Source organism: Aulostomus chinensis, chromosome 24, assembly GCF_037954235.1.
Source record: "Aulostomus chinensis isolate RoL2024-O1b breed Wild chromosome 24, RoL_Achi_v1.0, whole genome shotgun sequence".
Lineage (NCBI taxonomy): Eukaryota > Metazoa > Chordata > Actinopteri > Syngnathiformes > Aulostomidae > Aulostomus > Aulostomus chinensis.
The window spans coordinates 3597998-3621244 of record NC_141343.1 but is presented as its reverse complement, the minus strand read 5'-3'; the positions used below and the strand labels follow the sequence as shown (position 1 = coordinate 3621244).

General features: G+C 45.8%; 1 protein-coding gene across 8 annotated transcripts in view; it reads right to left on the bottom strand.

Annotated features, from left to right (window-relative positions):
- sorcs2 (sortilin-related VPS10 domain containing receptor 2) overlaps window positions 1–23247 on the bottom strand; it is a 186501-nt gene that overhangs the window by 84939 nt on the left and 78315 nt on the right. For all 8 annotated transcript variants that reach the window (XM_086197831.1, XM_086197830.1, XM_086197832.1 and 5 more), the window contains exon 3: window positions 15124–15223. In XM_086197831.1, the coding sequence (XP_086053957.1) occupies window positions 15124–15223 (100 nt within the window). The remainder of the gene's footprint in view (window positions 1–15123; window positions 15224–23247) is intronic.

Below are 23247 nucleotides of genomic sequence, written 5' to 3'. Positions count from 1 at the left end.
GTGTCTCATCATGGTTTCCAAGGATTTCGATCTCAGGCAAATGGACAATAGTTCAATATTTCCATTATTTATATTATTTAGAAGCTGCTTCTGATTCCTTTAATCTCTTGTTGTCATGTTTGGTTCAAGTGATATATTTTCTTTTGTTTCAGAATCAGGGTCCATTGTGGGGCCGCGACTCGTGGGTGCTGCGGTTTTCCAGCCCCTCCTCGCCTCTGCACCCCCACGCGCGCTGCTGTCCTCAGGGGGTAAAGACAACAACTCCTATAGTTTTGTTCTTCCCCTCGTTTCAGTGCTGCTGTTTCTCCTACAATCTGTCACCTCTATCATTCTTTATCCTCTAACCTGAGCAGGTCGCCGCCTCCTCCTCCTCCTCCCCAGCGAGCCCCCAGCTGGTGAGGTGTCTCCACATCACTTCTGCATCACTCGATTTCTACCCGCCTTCATCTGTCTCCCTCTGCCACTGCACTATGTTCTTCTCACTTGAAAAGCCAGAGAGTGACATGAGGACTTAACAGGAGCCTGAGCCGAAATGACAGTTTGGTGTCAGAGCCGGGATTGAAGTCCGTTTGAGAAACGTCAGCCTGTTGGATGAGAAGGTGCTTACTGGTGGGTTGAGTGTGAACATAATGGATGACTGGCTGCAGGCTCTGTACATGCCGCCCACCCTTGATCGGCTGTGTTAGACCTGCTTTGATATTTGGTTGACCTACACCACTGCAAAAGGGTGTAGGTCACTCTTTCCCCCGCCACTGACCAGATTTTCCAGCATTAATCCCAGTCATGCCGTAGAGGGCGCTATTGCACGCCTCGCTACAGAATACTGCACATCTGAATCCAAAAACAAGCAAAGAGGAAGCTCCAGACACCAGAAGCAGCAGCAGACGGGTGGATGTTGTGGTTCTCCGGACAGATGGATGCACCAGTTGCACTGGAGGTGAGTTGTTATTCAAGCCCCGACTTTATTTTGTGTCTCTTGCTGTCACCATGGCAACGGCATCACACCTCTAACAAGACATTTACAGTCTGGGTCGACGTGCATTTAACCGAGCATAGCAGCCGCAGTGACAAGTTTATTAAGAACACATAAGTTCAACACACACACACACATAAATATACACACGCACATACATACACACACACACACGTGTGCAAGACGTGAAAAAGTCCTCTGAGGGCCACTGAGAGATGAAGGTGAAGGTGGTTTTGACATCTAATACCAAGGAAAACACCCCCCAACACACACACACACACACACACACACACACACAAATGCAAACGTGATGACCAAGCCCAGTAAGATTCCTTAGTGTGTGTGTGTGTGAGCATGTGTTTTCTTCTACGGTTCTTATTATATCTAGTGGTGCTGTGTTGTCTTGTCAACAGAAAATCCATTTGAAAACAACAAACATGAACACACACTCACAAAGAGATAAAAATAATAAGCACCTGTCCCCCCCCCCCCCCCCCCCCATGGTATGTGGATGGCTAACGAGGGGCAGGGGGACAGCTGAGAAACACACACACACACACACACACACACACACACACACACACATATTTAGCTATCGATAAAGAAGAACAAAAGTGGAAATAAAGGGTCAATTACACGCAAATAAAAAGGAAAGAAAGCCGGTGAAAGAGGACAAGTGAGTAAAAAGGGAGGAGGGAGAAGATGACGACTGCATCCATCCCTTCATCGCGACTGGCCCCCCTGACGTCATCCTTATGCTGTAACTCTTTGGCATGAAGACAAAGAGCATCCATGTGGTCTTACTTCAACTTGACAAACATTTGTGAACCAGTCGTAGTAAAACCGGACTTTAGAAATTTGATTCTGTTCTTCATGTTTTTCTCAAACTGTAAAAGCAGAAACGTCTCGCTGACAGCTGATAACCATTCGCTCGTTGGATCTCAAAAAAAGCAGACATGGGTTTGTGTAGTCAAGTGGGGAGAAAAAAAAGCTGCTGGAGAGAAGTATCTGGGTGGGCCTGAGAGAACCAGTAATCATCACAACACCAGGACATCAGTGGTTACTCTGTCTCAGCACAGAATTACAAGCGCAGTCAAAGAAACGTGATTTTATTAACATCAAGACAAAAAAAAAAACATCCAATGAACTTCTCAGAGGTGTTGAAACTACGACTTCCTTGCAAAGCTCTGGAACATCAGGATCTCATCGTCTGGCTTATTGTGTTACTTGGATGGATGGAGGTCTTTGACACGCAGTTTCTCTTCCAACGTTCTTCCCTTCCCCTAGAACGGATTTTTCAGGACAACCCTTTCTTCGTCTGGGGGAGGATGAAAGACTGTTTGGAGGCCTTCATAATGTCAGTAACATCGGGGATTCCTGACTCCACCTTGTGCTCGGGGCGATGTATTCAGCACCCTTAGGGCATTATTTTCAAGGATGCTAATTGGCTAAATTTATGTTGCTCCTCGCACGCCTTGTGTCAGAAGCAGTCAGCGCGATTGTGTTGCTGCAGCGACTGGGCGATGTTTCTATCACCCCAGCAGAGTGAGACGATAAGCAAGAAGGTTATTTGTAGTGAAATGGACTTTAGAAATTCTAAATTCTACTTTTACTGCTTCTGGAAGAAGTGTGTGTTTTCTTACAGCACGGACACACACAAACACACACACACACACACACACTTGGGAAGGTTGCCTTGTACGGTGCTGAAGCACAACTGACCCTCCTCCCCTCTCCCCCGCTGGCCCGAGGTCACATTGCATTTCTTTTAGGTCATAGGAGCGAGACGGGAGTAATCTTGAGGGAGCAGGATGGGACAGGAGTGTCAAGCTCTACTACACACACTGTAACACACACTGCACGGAAAGGTGGCGAGTTTTGCACCTCAAGCTGTTGGTTCACTACTTGGTTTAACAGCGAGCGAAATGACAGGCAATAGAAAATATTCTCATGCCCTCGGTGCGCTGCAGCATCACTTGTAGCCTGACAGACTGAATTACATTTGGTTTCACTTCATTATTCAGTCTGACCAGGCCTCCAGGGCAGCCATTTTCCCAGGTGGGCGTTGCTGAAGGGGGAGTCATCAGTAGTAACTAATCCCAGCGCCTGACTGGGGACTGAAACTGGTCAGCAAGCGCAAGTCCAGCATGCAGAAAGTAGAGCAACTGTGGTATAAACAGCGTATGAACCGTGTTCTTCTCGCGAGAATTCATATCTCGTGTTTAACCACTTAAAACATTCAAGGCAGCGGTGAAACTCAACATGGTTCCCCCACCTGTAGGACTGCTCTAACCCGCGGGCCACCGGTGCCCTTCACCCTAGTTGAAAGAGAGTGGCAAGGCCCAGTTTGCAAGGCTAATAGCTAGCGTGCTGGCTGCAATGTTTACTAGCATCCATAAATTAAACATGAGATTATGGTGGTAGAAACCAAAACCTAATCTCATCCTCACTCCCCACTAGCTGCTACTGCTAGCATGAGCAGGCTAACCCTAACCCTGCTAGTGAACTACTTACATTCATTTTTCCTTTTATCCCTTTAAAAACTGCTGTTCCAAAGTGTAGCATGATACCCAGAGAACAGTAGTGTGGCTTCCCCCTCAGAAAGACACACCCCCACCCCCCCGCGCGCAGGGTTGCTGTGTTTTTCGAGCAGCTCTTTGTGCTTTTCTGAGCAGCTCTAGCAGCAACATCATTTCTATCTGTTAACTTCATCGCTGCAGCTCCCACTGTTGTTGATAAGACTCAGTCGCCCTGAGTTAACTGCATCATCACATTCAAGGATCCTGATTGGCTGGGACTTTCCGGACCCTCAATCAATTTTGGAAGATTAGACAATTCAGATCCAAGTAGTTATGCCAGCCATCTGTACCACTCCCCCCCCCCCCCCCCCCCCCCAAGGCAGTGCACCGGGCCTGGGTGTGGGCTTCACCACAGTATGGAGCATGTTAGCAGGCCCTGAGATTCTGCTTGCTGTAAAGAATGTTGAACTCATGCATGGTTTCATGCAAACTACATCCAATCCTACATGTTCTGCTCTGAACTGTGAGCTCTCTGCTCAGCATCTGTGCCGGGTAGCCATATCTTATTCCTGCTTTGCTTTAGGTGTCAGTGCAAGTACAGCCTGGCAAATTTATCAATTTATATTCAGTGTCGCTTGCAGTTACAAGAAGAGGAGTCCTGAAGAAAAACATCAATTTTCCAGTTTTAGATTTTTGCTTTCATCACCCTCTCTCTCCCCCCCCTCTCCCTCTCTCTCTCCCCCTTCACACTTTCTCCCCTTCTTTTGTAGTGGAATTGGAGAATAAGTGAAAAAGTGAGAAAGACAGGTGGCAAAAGGTGCAGTGAAGACTCTGAATGAGGTCCCCGGCTTGATTGTGTGAGTGTTTGTGATGGAAGCAAAGGCTGCAATTAGAATGTAGTTGATTTGGAAGATACTTTGTAACGGTACCAGCAATACGTTGCTGCAGTTGTCAGTCTCCAGCAGAACAGGAAACGAGTTGCTGGATATCCACAGCGCAAAGCGGCTGTAAGCAGGCACTGTTGCTGTTCTACAACAAACTCGTGATGTTGCTTCAGTCTTTCAGTGTTTTTTTAAAACTTGGGTTTTTTTTCTTCTTTTCCAAAGAGACGAGTGCAGGTACATGTTGAGGGTAACATGCATTATTCAGTGTTAACCACAGAATGTAACAACAGACCTCTGAGGATTGCACTGAATTACTAATCGAGGGGCGTATTTATCCTTCAATACTGATCAGTGTGGTGGAGATCCACTCACAGAGAAGCACAGCGAGAACGATACTTGCTCTTTGACTTTGCTTACGTTCTTTTTGTGAAGGTTTTACTCTGGTATTTTGTCCCTCAGTTCCCAAGGCTGGTGACATTTAAGCTCCTGCTGAGATGCCGACTCAGGTTACTGACGGCTGCTGACTGACAAATGCTAGTCACACCAGCGAAAAGCATTCCTGCAAATTTAAAAGTGCTGACAAAGAACAAGGGCGGCCCAGTGGAGCAGTGGTCCTCACTGTGACCCCCCAGCAAGAAGGTTGTGGGTGGAGCCCCGGCTGCAGCACGGGGTCTTTCTGTGTGAGTCTCCATGTTCTCCCTGTTCCTGCTGGGTTCTCTCTGGTACTCCAGCTTCCTCCACAGTCCAAAGACATCAAGAGGGACCAGGTTAATCCAGACTCTAAATTGACCGTAGGCGTGGCTGGGAGAGCCAATGGTTGTCTGTCTCTATGTGTTGGCCCTGCCATGGACTGGTGACCTGTCCAGGGGGAAGGCTGCTGGGATAGGCTCCACCCCCGCATGACCCTTAACAGAAGAAGTGGAAGAAAATGGATGGAAGGATGGATTGAGAATAAACGTAAATAGTACATAACATCTGTAGTAATAACACCCATTAATCCAAGTTAATACGAAGTCAGTATGTCTGTTTGCAGTATCACACTTTTTTTTCTGGCCCCCTCAGATGTTGCAATGATTTGTAGACAACTGGAAAACGCTCTGGGAAGGACTTGTTTTAATTAGGAGACAACGCTCTTCCCCGAGGACACGCAAACATCTCAACTCTGGAAATCTGGTCGAGTTTATTCATGAACCAAAAACCGGATCAAGCCCAAGTTCAGACCAGGAGGCATCATTGATTTAAATCCAATTTACTAAGAAGAGGAGGTCCACAGAAAAAAGCTGAAGAGTGTTTTATGTTTTCTCTATTCCGAGGTATTTTGTGTGTTCTTATGAGGTGTGTCTCTACTACCTGTACAGTACTGCTACTCCTGTTACAAAGTATTTTATGGGACTACCGTTGCAAATCTAAACATGAATGGACATTCACAGAAATGTCTATTCATACAAGGAACTTTAAACCAAATACATAAACACATAAAAATACTGGAAACGCTCCACAAAATAGGAGAATTAATTGTGGGCTCTTGAACATCTGTTACGCAGAGTTGTATCAGGAAATGATTTAATATCAGATTATCGCATTGATTTATTCAGTCTTGCTCTGTAATGAAGATGAAATGAATCCACTCCACCTATAGATCAGTTACCACTATCCCTCCCCAGCGGTGCAGGGAGCTGTGCAACAGAGCGCACACATGAAGCACACAAAAACCATAAAGAAACTCAACATAAATGCAACATTGTGACCGAACATACGTAGTAAAAATGCTGAGACGAAGTGAAAAGCACAGTCAGGGAGAGGCACGTGGAACGCGGTGGAGTTTGTTGAACGCTGCATCAATATTTCCCTCAGTTTAGTGTTGATTACAGCTCCTAAATACTTGGAGGACTGTAAAATTTCAATATTCTTTGAGCTTAATTAGACTTAAAGCAAAACATCAAGGCTTTTCTGCTGTGATAGCTCTGCAAATTCACTGTGACAGGAACCACATTTAAAAGCATAATAAAAAGTCCGTTTACTGCCATATTTAATGTGGAGATGGCGACTGGAAGTCAAAGTTTGGCTACAGTAGCGTAGTCTTTCAGATGATGTCATGATGATCATGTGTGTTGCTGACTGACACCTTGATACTCGTGAATCCCAAATGTGACTAATTTACTAAATGAGGACTTCACCTGCCTGAGGACAAGAGATTCAAATGAGCTCAGCACTCACTTTGAAGTTCATGCATTTATTCAACGCGTTTCCTATCAAGTATGTTTTGAATTGAAGTGCAGAAAATAATCCTCGCGGAGAGCCGAGGGTCTTACTTCTTGGTGAGTTGAGAAAAGGCTAAACACACACACACACACACACACACACACACACACACACACACACACACACACACACACACACACACACACACACACACACAGAGCCCTGCAGGAAACAGCAGGTGGCATCCAGAGGCTTGTGCATCTCTGCGCTACAACCTAAATCTCACTGGTGGTGGGAGTGGAACTACAAACGACTCAATAATGAAACCTGATGAAAAATCAATGACTAAACAAGGACGTATTTGTAGACATCCGACTTGGACTTGGAAATCAGGGCGAGACACTAAAAAAGATTAGCGACAGTGATTCATTTTTAGGTTTTTCCCTGATCAAACTAGTTTAGGTCGCATGTCAAAACAGACGCGACTTCTCTATGGCAGCAGCGACCGTGAGGCCTGAGTCACTGCTTCAGAGTAGAATTATTGATCCATTACATTGTGGAAGAACGTGGACTTCCTTCTCACCCCTGACGTCTTCTGCATGGCAACGTGAGCAAAGTCCAGTTCACTTCACAGTTGTGACACAGCCCGGCGTTTACGTCCCAGCCAATGCGGCATGACTGATCACGTGGAGCCGGTCTCCATCCAGGCTGGGCCGGACAGCGTGGCAATGGCTCCAGCTGGCTGCCTATTGATCCAGATTGCAGATTAGGGGTCAGGTCAGTCCGTTTAGGCCTGGTGTGAGCTTAGCCCTGTAGACCCAGGCCCGACACGGAGTTGAGGACAGGTCACAGCAGCGATCAGTGCAGGGTCAAAGTTCACCACCGCCACAGTTACTCCTTCACCCTTCGAGGAGGAGCAGTAGCAGTGGTACCAGGAATGTGGATCAGAACAGTCCTGGACTGGACCTGCACCAGTGAAGGGCCACCAAGGACCCTCCTACTCTGTCCCTTTACAGGATGTTAGAAAGGACAAAAACTGGACTTTTAAAATACTTAGAAACTTCTTTGTTGGTTCAGTTTCTTGAAGTCAGACGCACACGCAACGATCACACAACGATCACGCAACGATCACGCAACGATCACGCAACGATCACACAACGATCACGCCGCTGGGAGTCGGATTGGCGTTCTGCACCTTTCTCAGAGTTCCTCTTTTGTTTCCTTGTGTTTATATCAAATTAGTATTTGTTAACTTCATAAAAATAATCAAGTTAATATAATATAAATACTGCAGAGGTTTTAGAATGACAACAGACCTCATAAAACCTGAGCATCTTAACATGCACGTCAGTTTCACGAACTGGAAGAACTGGAAGAGCAGGACAAACTGGCAGTCCACTCACACACGACCCCCTCCTCTATTGCAACCACAGGTAGAGTTTCAGCCATTGTGGTTGAGAGTCATGCTGCACTCCAATCATCAGTGGTGTGTGTGAAGCTGTCCTTGCCCCCCCCCCATCCTCAATCGGCCTTTGAAAGTAATCTGCATCACACCACAGAATATTTGGACCAAAGTCCCCCAGCAGGGTGGGTTCCATTGTGCTGAGGCTGTCGTGCGGTGGTGTTGTAAAACTCCTGACTCAGCGTTCCTGGAGCAGAGGGTTTATTGATAAAACTGCTGATTTGACCTTTTTTCTTCTTGATTTTTGCACTATTATCAGGGATGAGATAGTTTAGTTGGTTAAATGCAATTATGCACGGACAAAGTTAAAAAGTTAGTTCAGCTAAACTTTTCTTTTTTTAACTTCTAAGATGGAACTTGACTCCTCTGACTGACTGATTTCTGGCCCGGTGATACTGGTGATATCACGCTGATGTACAGCTGAGGGATGTTCTCGTCTTTCTTGTTTCTTGTTATTCTTTTCTGTTTACCATCGACCACAAGAACCGATCGGGAGCTGCAGGAGACGGAATTAGATTGATTGGTCGATGAGTTCCCGATTCTCCTCGAGGACAGATTCCAGACGTCGCTGCAGGGATCAACGCTCCAACGCCTCCAAGGTCACACGTCGTCCCTGGATTGATCAACAACTACTGAGTTTTGCCATGACTAAGAGTTGCGTGTTGCTCAGGACTGAGAGCTGTGTTGTGTTGTTGCTGGGTCCGAGTCGGTGCGTGGAACTAAAAGCCTGTCCTCTCCTCTCCTCTCCTCGTGTTCTTCTGTTCGTGATGCAGATGGAGCTCCATCGTGCCTCCTTCTTCTTCTAACTAAACAAAGGTTGCAACCCGCTGACGGAAATCAGCTACGAATTCAACATTCCACCCTCAGCTGATGCTGAATAAACCAACATTTCCTTGTTTCTGGGGTTCAAACCCTGACGTTGTGGTCATTTTCACCCCCTACATGAAGCACTAGCTTGTTGAGTTTGACTTCAAATCGTAACTTTAAATGAAATGTGACTGTGTGGGTGGACTGAACCTCTATAGTGGAACTAAAAATGGATATCCCTCCGGTTAAGTTTTGCACCGGCTTCTAACCTCCGCTCACCGTTGTACACTGGGCTGCCGTCTACTTATCAGCCAGCGAGCAGGACCCAGATCTGTGTCTGGGCAGAGGATAAAGGAAGAAGTGCTGGAGAGAGGAAAAGAAGGCAACAACAGGGGAATGATTGGTTCTCATACGGATGCACTCAGCTGTGAAAGCCATGCTTTTCTGTGTCATGTTGCACTGAAAGGTCATTTCATAGCTACATCAAAGCAGTTTTATTCATCTATTACAATCATTTTTTTACACTCTGAACCAAATTCATTCCAAGTCAGCGCTATCTCGTGCAAAAAAAACTCCATTTAGTTCACTTTTTTATGTAAAAAAATGAACAAAAAGTTATCATACTCACAACTGTGCCTTCTCAGCTCAGAGGCCTGTGTTTGAATGTTTGTGCATGTACGTGAACGCACCTGTCCTTACATCTTCGACCGCCACGCTCAGGTGACACGTCTTTAAACACCTTTGCAGGACAAACGTTGGTAATTCAAACCAAAGAAGAAAAAAAAACAAAAAACCTTCAAACTCTAACGAAGCTTGTTTGCAGATTACAGTACAAGAGGTAAACAAACATAACTCATATGAATCAAACAAGAGCGGCGGTCCCCTGCAGCAACAACAACGAGAGCGTCTCCTCATTAACGGGGACGCCGCGCGCGTTCAAGCACGCGGCCTCGCTGATGATTCAAGCAGCCGTCCTCCTCTACGGCTGATTTATTTAACGAGTCCTCGGCTGATCTTTCTTTGATGATTTACTTTAAAGATTAGAGAAGCCGTTTAAAATCATCACAAATGCGTCCGTGCGTCCCTGCGGCAAATACTGCCGGGACACAAACATGAAACTGGATTTTCTCCCTCGAGAGGAAAAACTGTTCAACTTTTGGTTTTCGAAGAGCCAAACAGTCTAAAGCTGATGAGCTGTGCTGCCGGGCCTGTTTCAACAGCTTCCTCTGCCAGGGACAGCCAGGCAATTAATCCAAGTGCTGGTTATTTAACCGTCACTTATAATCACAGCGGTTATCCACTGAAACAAGATGCTGGATTAGGATTGTGATTTCTACTGCGGTGTGGGATCTGTAGTACTCTGTGGTTGTAGTACTGTCCGATTCAGCGCTTTATCAGTACTACTGTGATATCGGCGTACGCCATCGCTTGTCAGACTATTCAGACTCAACAGCCTCCGTTTTACTTCTTGGTGTCTCTTGCTTTGTGAGTGTTGGTTGGCCTTGTGAAGGGCCGGTAATCTGGAGGCTTTCGTTGGATCTGCTCTCTGTTTGTTGTTGCTGAGGGCAGAGCACTCGCGTTGTTTCACGGCAGTAATATTGATTTTTAGAGCATTATTTAATATTTCTTACATGTCTTGATGGATTTTTTTTTTTTTTTGCCAAATGGCATTTGATTATTTCACAGTAGGTGACCGAAAGATTTGAGGGTGCTCCTGTATATTCAGCAGATTCCAGTCAGATCTCGTCTCCTAAATTAATCTCAGTTTAAATATGCCCACACACACACACCAGGGGCCTCGGTACCAAACACGGGGTTCACCTGGTCAGTGTTTAATTTGTAAATCAGATGGTGCGTATGAAAGCGTGTGAATGAGGAGGCGTGTGCATGAGGAACACATACAGAACACGGGGCTGAAAACACGCCAGGGATTTAAACGCACGCTTACTGAGCTGTGGGGCTTAAACAGGCCTCAGTCTCCACGAAAACTAATCAAAACATTCACTTGGGAAAAAAATTAAGTCAGCTGTTTTTCTGAATTAATTACAAAGGTCAGACTCTTCCTCCTCCTCGCCAGCTGCTCCTGATCTCGTCTGTTCCATTGTGTACGCATAAAAAAGAGCCTGAAGCATCACTTTCTGCACAAAAGCTGTGATTCATAAAACAAACCTGATGGGAGAACCTTTAAGTCAAACGTGACCCGTGGACGGTTTGGAGACAGAGGCGACACAGAAGTGATAAACTGATGCCAGGTTGTGTCACGATGCCTCTCACACAGTTAATCTCAGTTCTTACCATGCATTTGTTTGATTTAGCCATCCCTCCATCCATCCATCCATCCATCCATCCATCCATCCATGTTCTCCCTCTTCTCCTGTTGAGGATGGTGGGGGTGGAGCCTATCCCAGCAGCCTTCCCCTTGGACAGGTCACCAGTCCATGGCAGGGCCAACACATAGAGACAGACAACGATTGGCTCTCCCAGCCACGCCTACGGTCAATTTAGAGTCTGGATTAACCTGGTCCCTCTTGATGTCTTTGGACTGTGGAGGAAGCTGGAGTACCAGAGAGAACCCAGCAGGAAGAGGGAGAACATGGAGACTCACACAGAAAGACCCCGTGCTGCAGCCGGGGCTCCACCCACAATCTTCTTGATGGGGGGGTCACAGTGAGGACCACTGCACCACTGTGCCACCTCAGATTTAGCCAAAAATAAAAAACAATTTAAAAAAAAATTTGAAAAGTCACATTTCATTATAATTCACAGCTCGCTCCTGAAGAGTCTGGCTTGTCTTAATTCAAGATTGAATCATGGAACAAATGTCATCTACTGCTGTGCAAGAAAGAGTTCTTTCAGTTTTCTCCCTGCAGCATAGCACTAAACATGTGACACTTCAAGATATGATGTCAAATATCTATCTACTTTATTTTCTCTCTACCTTTGCGAGACATTTCCAGCTTCACTGCCACGTACGCGCTAAAGTCCAGGTTAGCAACTGTCATATTCCTTCGCTACATAATCTACATAATCTGAATCCGACCAATTCACGGCGCCACCAGAACAAAAACCAAGTCCATTTATGAAGAGTGTTTCAGGAGTGTATGAACCAACTGTGTGTCAGGACACTCTCAGAAATGAGTGGACAAAAAGCCCGTGAAGGACTTTCACATTTGTCTGGTTGCGTGTCTCTTTTTGGCCCATCCACAACTAGAACACGTTCCTGTGCACAGTCAGACGGTCTTATGGAACCAGAGTTTATTGGGATTACTTGGGAAGATTGTTCAACATGCGTTTAGAGAGCCATGAGTGCCGGAGCGGTCGTCCCCTGCTGAGATCTTCTGCTGCGTCTCTGCATCTGATCACCTAAAATCGTACTGATGACACAAAGCTCCTCGCACTCGTCTGCTGCTCTCTGACGCAACGCTCATCACGCTCGTTCTTTTGGGTCACTTGACGAATGTGATCAGTCGGAATTTTGGACACGAGGAGAAAGTAAAGTCCTCGTGACTGCACAGCACTAATTAGAGGAATGAGAGTGTTTGTTGGGTGAAATACTTCTTTTCAACGATATCTGAACTCAAGTCTGCAGGTGACTGTTTATAAAAAAAAAAAACTGAAAATGTTGTAACCAAGAAAGAAAAGCTTCAATTTCTGTGTTCAAATGACCTCAATTCTAACCTGTGATAAAAAAAAAAACGTCCCTGTGTCTTTTCAAATGAGAGCAAAATCCTAGATTTACACCAAGAACAGCCTCCACTTCACCTTGGGTGTGACTTTCCTGAAGTTTTAGCAAAGTTGACACGAGTTTTCCAGGTCAAAATGTCCTGTAAGTGTCGCGCTACTGCAGGGCCGGACCCGGCACATTTGCCACCCCGGTCCGGACCAAACACACAGAGCTGTGGTTTATTGGGTCGAGTGACTGTGATTGATTGAACCCAATGACGTGACTAATGAATTTACCACATCACCTCAGTACAGGAAGTGTCCACGCATCTACTTATAACACAGTGTTACACAAATGCGCCGAGTGAATCCGTTTCACATCCTCTCACTGCACTGCTTAGATTATTCAGACCTGCCTGTCAGACCAAAATCAGATGGAATTAGCCCAGATGCTGGCAGCAAAGCAGCTGCTCACAGTGCGCAGTGCTTCTCTCTGTCGTCATGGCAATGGCGGTTATTGTGGAGTTTGACAAATACACTCACAAGAATATCAAAACAACTTGAAAGCTCTCGCGCAATTTTTGACCAATTTGCTAATCTGCAACAACTGTTGCCATGACAACGGTTCCACCTGGAGGCTGCTTACTTTTCTCGTCTCTCTTCACATTATACATGAAGGATAAAATGACGCCGCCGTCCTTTAACAACATTACGAACAATAACAGACCTGTAGATGAAAGCAAATTCAATCGTCGTCGTCATCTTCCGCTTATTCCTTACTAGTAAGGGTCGCGGGGGGTGGAGCCTATCCCAGCATCTACGGGCGAGAGGCGGGGTTCACCCTGGACAGGTCGCCAGTCCATCGCAGGGCCAACATAGAGAGATGAACAACCATTCACTCTCACAATCATACCTACGGTCAATTTAGAGTATCAATCAGCCTCGTCCCTTCTTGATGTCTTTGGACTGTGGAGGAAGCTGGAGTACCAGAGAGAACCCAGCAGGAACAGGGAGAACATGGAGACTCACACAGAAAGATCCTGTGCTGGAGCCGGGACTCGAACCCGGAACCTTCTTGCTGTGAGGAGACAGTGCTGACCACTGCACCACCGTGCAGCCTGAAAGCAAATTCCTTTACATTTAATTTTGCAAACCCTACTCAAGATGGCGCCCTCTGCAGGAGGCCTGCATCACTACAGAAGTACAGTTATTCAACACTGAGGTTACGGGAGTCAGTAGAGATGTGGTCTCGGGTCTTATGTGACATCATGTACAAGCCACCCAGGACCTGGGTGACACGTGCGATGATGACGTCACAGCAGGACGGCGTCAAGTCTGAATCTGCATGCCTGCAGATTCTTTCCGAATCCACAAGACAGCAATTGGCCCTTTTGTTGTCCCAGCACTGTGGTCTGTCGTTATTGAAGCGTGTTATTCTGCTTGGATTCAAGCTCCTGAAATCAGCACTGAAGAGACTGTGAAACACAGTAAGCAGCAACTTAATCTTCTGCTTCACTTTACCAGACATCCTGTCACATACACACTCCAACCGCCAGGCGCTCTCTCTCCTCCTCATCCGCTCGCTACCCGTCTCTCTTTCTGTCCCTGAGGGAAATGATCATGACTCCATTCCTGTGTAATTAAACCCTCTCATGCTGTCTGGCCCCTCTGTTGGTGAGTGGGACTGGAGAAAGAGGGACCACAACTGATCGGCTTCCAGATCTGACTGAAGAGTCCTGGATCTCGCTGATAAGGCCAGTCGATTCAGAGTAAGTAGCAGAATCTCAGTAAAAATTCAGAGTTCGGAGGCTGTCCGCGGATCCGGTAACACGTGCGGGATATGGTGGCGCATGTAGCCAAAGGGTGTCACACACAGAACGCCAAGAGAAAATATCAGGGGATCGAGAGAAGCATTTGCAATGTAAACAAGATGTAAAAGATGAATAAATATTCAACCCCATAGGCACGGGGCAGGCAAGCGTTTTGTAAATTACAGTAACGCCGTGATGCAGCACCATTAAGGTTTCTAGAAAGCTCACCAACGGGGTTCGAGGTTGAGGTAATTATTATTCAGTACACACAACAAGCATTTGGTAGACTTGAACACCCAGTTACATTTCGAGGGTTCCCCCCCCCCCCCAAAATATTTACCACAGAAACCGACGATAAAGAAGTGAGGAGCACAAGAGTTTCTCTGAGTACTCAAAGAAAATGTTGCCAGCTTCACCACTGTGAAATGTTGGTTTGTCTTCTCCCAGCACCGACATGGCGCCAAGACGTCATTTCTGAGCAACCGGAGCGATGGCAGGAACCACTCCACCTGAGTCCAAGATCCCCTCGCGAGTCACACTCCAGTCGCCATGCAGATTTCTTCGAGTTACAAGGATGTCAACTTTTTCATCAGCTCATATTCTGTGATGCTCTTTTTACCTTCCTGCCAATGCGCCCAGAGCCATTTGTCATCATCCTCGGTGGCTAATATATTAGCTTGTCTGCGTAGCCACCAACTCACACTTTCATCAACACAACAAATGAGCAGCTTTAAGAGAATGAATCCATGTCGACAGGCTTACTGGCGGAGACAGTCGCTCCATGACGTGATGAAGGGCCTACCTTCTTCTTGTTGGTTGGGCAGATGTAGAAGCTGGTGACCACGAGGGCTGTCCCGGGCATCAGGTTGAGTTTGGTGTAGGTGGTTCCGTAGTCGCTCGACCTGAGACACACAAGCATGAACACAAACTGAGGAAAGTGCAAACAGGAACATTTTTGTCGTCGCTGTATTCAAAACTCTTGCTTCTTCACGATTCAGTAAAGTTCCTGCACAAAGTGGGGAGTTGGCATCTTGTCTGCACCTGATTTTAAGAAATGATCTCCGAGTGTTCAACTCGGTGATGGTGCTGTAGGCATCAAGGTTCGTTTTATGTGTAGGGGACAAACCTGGGTGCGAGGACCCACCCAGGTACAGCACCTGTCCCTCCACGGCCGGACGGGCTGAACCGTCGCTCTCGCACCAGACATTTGTTGTTTCTGTTTTTCTACTCTAGTACGTTTTTGAAACGTCAGCGACTGCGGGCAAAACGGGAACCTGTTCGCTCTCACAAACTTCACCTGGCGACCAATCAGAAGCTGCCGTTGCTGCGGCGACGCACATCTTTGGTTCGCTCCGTTATCATGTTGAGCAGCTGTGACAGAAGACTGGACACCTGAGCTTGTCAAAAAAAATCCGACGTCCAAACGGGGAGGGGGGTTGGGGAACTAATGTGGGGGGGGAACTAATGTTTGGACATCGAATTTTTTTTTCGCAGCGGAACCAAAGCGCGCTTTAAACCTCTTTCATAGCAACGGTTGTCAGGTCTGTTTTTAAAATGGAGAGATATTTGACAGGGATGAAACACGTCTTATTTCATTTTTTCTAGTTCTGAAAAACTAAAGGAATGTTTGTCATTTTTAATAGGTCAATAAAGTTAAACATGGCCTATTTTGTCAAAAAATTTGGGGGGGGGGGGGTGGAAATTTTTCTTCCTCCAAAGGGGGGAATGGCAGAAAAAGTTTGAGAACCACTGGTTTACAGAGATTGTGGACAAAAACACACAATACTGGCCTCCAGTAACTGTTTAATATTGTATTCTAATATATGGCTTGGCTGAAGCCCTGTGTGCAAGCAAGGAAGATTAAGAAACCAATATTAGTGTGGATTAAGAAACCTGGTTTAACTGAGGAGTAAACAGAGGTTTCACACAGTGAAATCTACTGCGTGTTATTTCTGGTGAGACACAGGGAAGGAGGGAGGATGCAGCGGGTTCAATACCAGGAGCCTGCAAGGATGATGAGCCCGAATGATGAGCTCGCACGTCAGCCTGGTTAAGGACTTCTTTGCACAGCAGGATATCAAACACTAATACACACACACACGTAAAGAGACACAACAGAAGTCCTGCCAAGACATTCAGCGATCGGCCCTCCCAGAGTGTTGTGATCCAGCTGCAGAACATGGAGCAGCCTAGAAGGGGCGAGCAGTGAGCTGGCAGAGGTGTTCACCAGCCCGTCTGCAGAGTTTAACCCCGCAACACTTCGGGAATGCGGACGGATCCAGAGGCAGCAGCTGGGTGTGCTGCCAGCGCTCTGAGCTTATCTCCAAATCTCAGCTATGCTCGGCGCGAGGGCCCGTCCAGCACCTCACCCACACTGATTTGATTGACTGATCTGAAGTCCCAATCAAAGCGGCCAACACGAGGAGTCAGCGCGCTGTTGTAATGAAGACGTGTGATTCTTTGAGAGACGAGAAATTATATTCTGAACGGATACCAGAGGGAATTACAGGGCGCCGCCGGAGTCAAGCCGCTCTCTGTTGTTTTCGTCTGCAGACGCTTTGGCTGTTTGCTGCTTGATTCATTTGAATGAATCATACTTGTTTGATTTGATACGGAGTTTTGACAGAAATGACTTTCATCTTTACTTATTATTTGTTTGTTTATGACTGAACTTTAAAGGACTAAAAGAGTTTCTGTCTTCTGCCTTCTCCTTTTCGAAATCAGTGGCACGCTTCTGTTTTCATTTTAATTATTTAGCTTCAAAAATAATCACAGGGAAGAAAAAAACAAGCGAAAAACCAACTCAACATTCTGTAATCGTACTGTGTAAATGAGCAGTACAAGGATGACACAGATTCATTGTCATCATGTAGAAAATATAAATATTCATCAGACGAGAGAAATATCCTGAGCTGTGGAAGTGCGGACGAGTACAGAACTGCAGAGTGACTTGTCCCATTTTATTGTGGTTCTCAACAAGGAGAAAGACAACAAATGTAATGTGTACTAGTAAACTCTCTAGTCGGCCATCGACTCATGGGGGGGGGTTATATTCTTGTTTTTGTAATACTCCTTTTTTCTGGCCTCTCTCATCAAACTGGCGAGCCCTTTTTTGGTTTCTAAATGATGTCTCATAAAAGAATTCAGTCCATCATTTCTGAATCGTTGAGTCCCACCAGAGTTTAATCAAGTTGGCTTTGGGAGCATGACACCAAATCCCCTTTATCTAGCAGAACACTCGTTCCACTCGTAACAGAACACGTGGAAAATACTGCATATCCAGACCTGCCGTTGGAGGGGGATCTGCTACATCCGGGACACGTCCAGACTGCATGTCTTTTTAAGAGAGTTCTTCTCTCTGTTACGAAGCCATAGTCCTTCATTAGTCATGTGCTGAGCGGCTGGCTGGAGGTCAACCTGCTGCTGTAAAGCCATGTCAACATCTGGACGCCGCCGACTCACACCTCCTGCCCTGTGTCCAGTCGTCCTTACCGTCACAACAAGAACCTAATGTCACAGAAGCAAGGGGCAACTTTTCATCAAACATCATTATTCTCGTTGGGTAACGCGGCCGCGGCGCCTCCACGGAGCCTGAATTTAACCAACACCGTTCAATGTCAATCAAGTGAATTTAGCAGTTTTTAAAAAATGTTCCAGAAACCAGATAATCCAAAAAAATCCCAATTCTGTAATGTCTGCCATCCATACTTTTGGATTAATATGGATTTATCGTAGATTAAAGAGGGATTACAGTAGGAAGATGGTGGAGTAGAGCGAGGAGAGCAGAGGGGAGGATTTGGGAATAAATCAAATTCTAATAGCATTAAAAAAATACACCCCTCCTCAAAAAAAAAATAGCCATTGAGGCTTTATTTGACATTTTCAATTTCATCCTTTTTAGGATAGTACTCAGAAACCTGAGACTTAAACAAGTTGCCTCCAGATTTAAAAAAAAAAAAAGACCATCCAGGTGAAATAATAACGGAGGGAAGAGAGGAGTCATCAGAGAACAGAGGAATAACAAGAGACAGACGGGAAGAGAAGGGTGGATGTGGACGCGTCTGCAGGAGAGGATGTGACAGAGACAGACACTCCAGGTGAAATTGCATTTTACTCAACACGCTTGAGAAAACAGAGAAATGCGGAAACACTTTCGGGAGGCGACAGGTGCTGATTCAGATTTAATGACCTAATATGTCAAGGCGGCTCCCAGCACCCTCAACATCTCACAGATGAGGGAGCGTCATGTGACGCAGCGGAAGAGAAAGCGTGAAGAGATTTCAGGGTTTTTAATTCTAGTCCAAAAAACATCAACAGGATGATGAGTTGGGGTGAGTGGGAGTGGAACAGGACCAAAGATCCATAACATTAATTGCCAAGGCGGTGGGAAACTAGAAACGATGTTGTCAGCATGACGCCATGCCGACCAGGACTGAAAAACAACAACAGACTGCTTCCTAATGCTGGTGTGACACCACCGTGACAAAAACGCCTGAAAATAAATGAAACAGAAGTAAAAACACAGTCAGTTAACTGACGAACCCCAAATAGAACCAAAACTGCAGTATCGCACAAACTGTCAACTATTTCTCTGCCATCGTAACATATATGTCTCTACTTGATGTTACTGGTCTGTCAGCCAAAACAACGAGCCAACCTGCTGTTTTTCCTGGGTTTTCTTCTTCTACGCCATTCTGAAACGGCGTACACTGCCACCTTCTGATGGGACAATGCACCATGTAACCTGGTTTATTCCCTCCAAACCAGTAAAACTTGCTTAGGAGTCGCTGGTGGTTCCCTGATAGAAGCCTGAAGCGCATCTACAGGTGAAGAACGTTCTGATCATCCGTGGATTGACAAATCAGCCGCTCCACCGACGAGAGCAGTGAGGTAAGCATTTGCTCACAGCGGTTTTTTTTGGTTTGTTTTTTTTTTATTCGCATCATCTCAAAAGAATTGGTGTCAGATTTAGTCGAGAGTGTAACAACTCAGATCTTGCAAATCTACGCTTTCTCTGTCTTTTGAGAGAGCGGGAGAACGAATCCGCAGGAACTTCTGATCCACAGCAGCACAAATATACAGCTGAGAGTCCTGAACGCCACCTGATGGATCGTGGTTTCGACAACATATTACAATTTAATTGGCAAGCGGTGAGAAATACTGTTTCATTACGCAGCGCCGTGAAGCAGAGACAATGAATCTCTGATCTAAAATAAATGGTTCACCCCCATCTGCTTCACACTTGGACAGGTCATTAATGCTGACCTCTTTCTGGCTGACATCATCCATTAAAAGTGACCTGCTGCTTCTCGGCTGCAGCTGCTTTTTGGCAACACGGCACTCAGGACTATTTATCAGTGTATTTCCCTTCATTCCAGAGCCACTAGAGCAATAATGGTTATGGACGCTTAAGTCCGCCAGTCTCAGGTGTACAAATGCTTTATGACCATCTCCACTTGCCTGAGACCTGGTCTCAAATACGCAGGATGATTATAGAGCAGAGCTTTCGGAGGTCTACCTCTTAATGCCAATCAAGCAAAGGAAAATGTACATATTACTTTCATGTTTATTTGACAGGGACCAGGAACAATAACTGTCGTGCACCAGAAATGGCCGTGAGCTAATTCGCATCCGTGGTAACCAGGGACGCCGATCTGAACGTCAAATCACAAACCACTCCAAAACTACAAAAACAGTACGGGTACTCGCAATTACATCACTAAATTTAAGAGAGCTAAAACAACAACAACAAAAAGCATTTTCTACTCTATTATACTTCTAATTTCTGCAGGAATAGCCTTAGGATTTAAGGATTTAAGGTAAGACAGAAATCGATGAGTTATGAAACTGTTGTGAGGGCATAAACCCTGCGGGCTTCTTATGACGCCACCACAGTGGAGTCGAGGACTTTGGATGCAGCTTCTGGCTAAGTGATCCCAAGAAGTCAGAAAACCAGATTTGAACATACCTTTCAGGTATGCCAGCCGCTGATTGGATGAATTTCCGACTGACGTGTTTCACCAAGCAGCAGCACAGAACTAGAACACACAGACTGCATGTTCTTGAAAAACCACACTTTCAGATGAGATTCATATTTAATTCCCTAGAAAGCAGTTTAACAGGTTCTGGGCTCATGTGCACAAGACAAGCTATTTAAAACGATGTGGCGGAGCTCGGATACACACGTGTAAATATAGCAGCAGGGAACCCTTGAGGATGTCTAGAACTTAAAAGCTCATTTTAAATTACAAAAGGGCTTTAATAAATACCAATTTTCCCTGCTGTTATCAAATCATTCTCTCACTCCATTCTCAGTTTGGCCTCATTTTCAGTCATATTTGCTTCACACAAGAAAGGCTAGCATCTTTGTCCTGCTAAGCTAAGCTAGGCTAAGCTATGCTAAGCTAAGCTAAGCTAAGCTAAGCTATCCTGACTCCAGTTCTGTGAACACAAGCTGATATTATTTGATCTTTGCTTTCTCTGTGTTGAACTGCAACACCAAAGCTTCTTATGTTAAGTCAGTTTTTTTTTAAAAAAATGTGTAAAACTGTTTTTTTTTCTGTTTTTTGGTGGGGGGTGGGGGGGCTGTCAAATATAGAGATCTGGGAAGAATGATCATCAGAATGGATGCTGTGTACATGTAAGAAATGCAGGAAGAAATTTAAGGAAAAAGAGATTTCATTAAAACCTGACAGCGAAGGCTGACACGCACACATAAACATCATTAACTCTCCAAGAAGAGAAGTCTCTCCTCACCCTGATGCATTTCATTGTGAATCCTGCACAGAACCAGCAAAAGACACACACACACACACACACACACACACACACACTGAGACAAATGATGATGCTGGCTTCAGTAAGTGGGCTGATAACACAGAGAAGCAAGCCATTTCCCAGGAGGCCGAGCGAGCACGCTGCAGCGTCTTCACATCTCCTCATCATCTGTCACCCACACACTGAGTTTGTATACAGTACAGCGCAAAAGTACAGAGAGTTAAATTTAGATCCTGATACAGCGTCTGCTACGAATGAGCTAATAACGTTCATCAAATACGCCCAGTGAAGTGATGAATTGACCCTGTTAAAGTCCGTAATTGGAAACCCGCGAGCGTCTGAGACTGTAAAAACCTGAATCCCCCTGCACGACTCCCACCGAGGTATTAAATGCTAAATGCAATGAAAGCAATGAATAGATTTACGGGCCTGTAAAACAATCCTAATTCATGGGCTGATGATTATCACTTGCCCTCAGTGAGCGCCGACAGTGAGCGCACAATCCTCTGACCTCCATACCACTAATATGTCAACTGCAGACCCCATTAAAACCGAGCAGGAAGGATTTGGGCTGCAGCTAAAAGAGGCGCTGGCGGTGGCAGGAACCTTACAGTAGAAAAAGGGATTTTTTTTTTAAAAATATAAATGTGAGAAACGGAGTGAAGAAAGTAATCATAGTGGAAGGAGCCTGGCGAGTCAAGGCTTATCCACATGTCAAGACACTTGTGTGGGAAGCTAAAGGAAAACATTTGATCATTTACTGTTTTTTTTTTTTTTGACATATGAGGCTGTGAGGCAAGACTGTCCTCATCCTCCTCACGCAGCGGCGACATTGATTTATTTGTTTGTTTGTTTCTGAAGGAAAGCCCAGCACTGAAGCGGTTACACAGAGATCCAAACTTTCTTTCTCCTCCATCACACAGCTATCATTTAGTTTACTGTAAAACTGAGTCAAATTACTGCTTCGTGCTCCCTAGTGACGCAGGCACAACGGCGGGTTTCAGCTGGGAACCCCGAATGAGGCTGTAAGGTGTAGATCACCGCGTCACGGACTTTGATAGAAGCTGCCGGTGAACCCTCCCTCTCCCTCCCTCTCCCTCCTGCTCCCTCCCTTCCATCCTTGCCTGTTGGCCTGCTTGCTTTTTCACCGTTTTCACCCTCATCTAGAAATAAGCTGTGAAAAAAAAACAACATACAGTAGTCCTCTGAAATAATTGGCCTCCCCACTGACACCTGACTGCCCTCAATGATGCCACCACACTGAGCACCGGCCACGTGACCCCCGCTGCCCCCTCAACACGCACTCGGCACTGCAAAGCTGCAGTAAATGTGAGTCCAGGGAAGTTCGCACTGCAGCATTTTTACAACCTTTGATGTGAGTTGATGAACATTTCCCACAACAGAAACTTGAGCACATGCTGTTTATCACGTGCTTTGGACAGTTGGCACACAGCTCGCAGCTTTATTCTTCATCACAATAGAATTTATTGTTGATGCAGCCACATGAGTTCCAATAGGACAATGCACTCAAAATTAGAAAATACGCCCACGCACAAGTATATTAAAAGTGCGTTGCACTCTCAGATTTGTGACAGAAACAAGATGTAATGTATACAAGCCATTCCAGGGAGGCAGGACTTTGCTCTTGAGAGTATCGGCTGATATTGGTTTTAAAAAGGAAGCGTTGGAGTTGGAAAAACTGCCGATATCCACCAATATGACGAACCAATATGAATAATAACGTTAAGCTTCTCTCTCCTTGGCTGAGTGCTCGGTCATCGTCCACTACTGCACCAACTGAGATGTAGTTGGTGTCTGTTTCCATTTTGAAAGTGTCCAAAAAAAGAGCGAAAAGCTGCTATTTCGCTTTGTGACGGTCATGCCAGGAGGAGCCAAGATGGAGGACACTGAGAGACAACATGACCCCAGCAGAGAAAAACCTCAGCAGCAGCCCCCCTCTCCTCCTGGTCTCACTAGAGTTTACTTCCTGACATGCCCAGGACTACGGACAACACCTGGAAACTGATGGAGGCTCACGGTTTCGCTCTGAAACAGTCTGTCACTGTCATCGACAGCATGCTAGCTCACGTGTAGCATGCTAGCAGTAGCTGGTCTTGCTGACGCAGCATCCACAGTTCATCTTATTGGA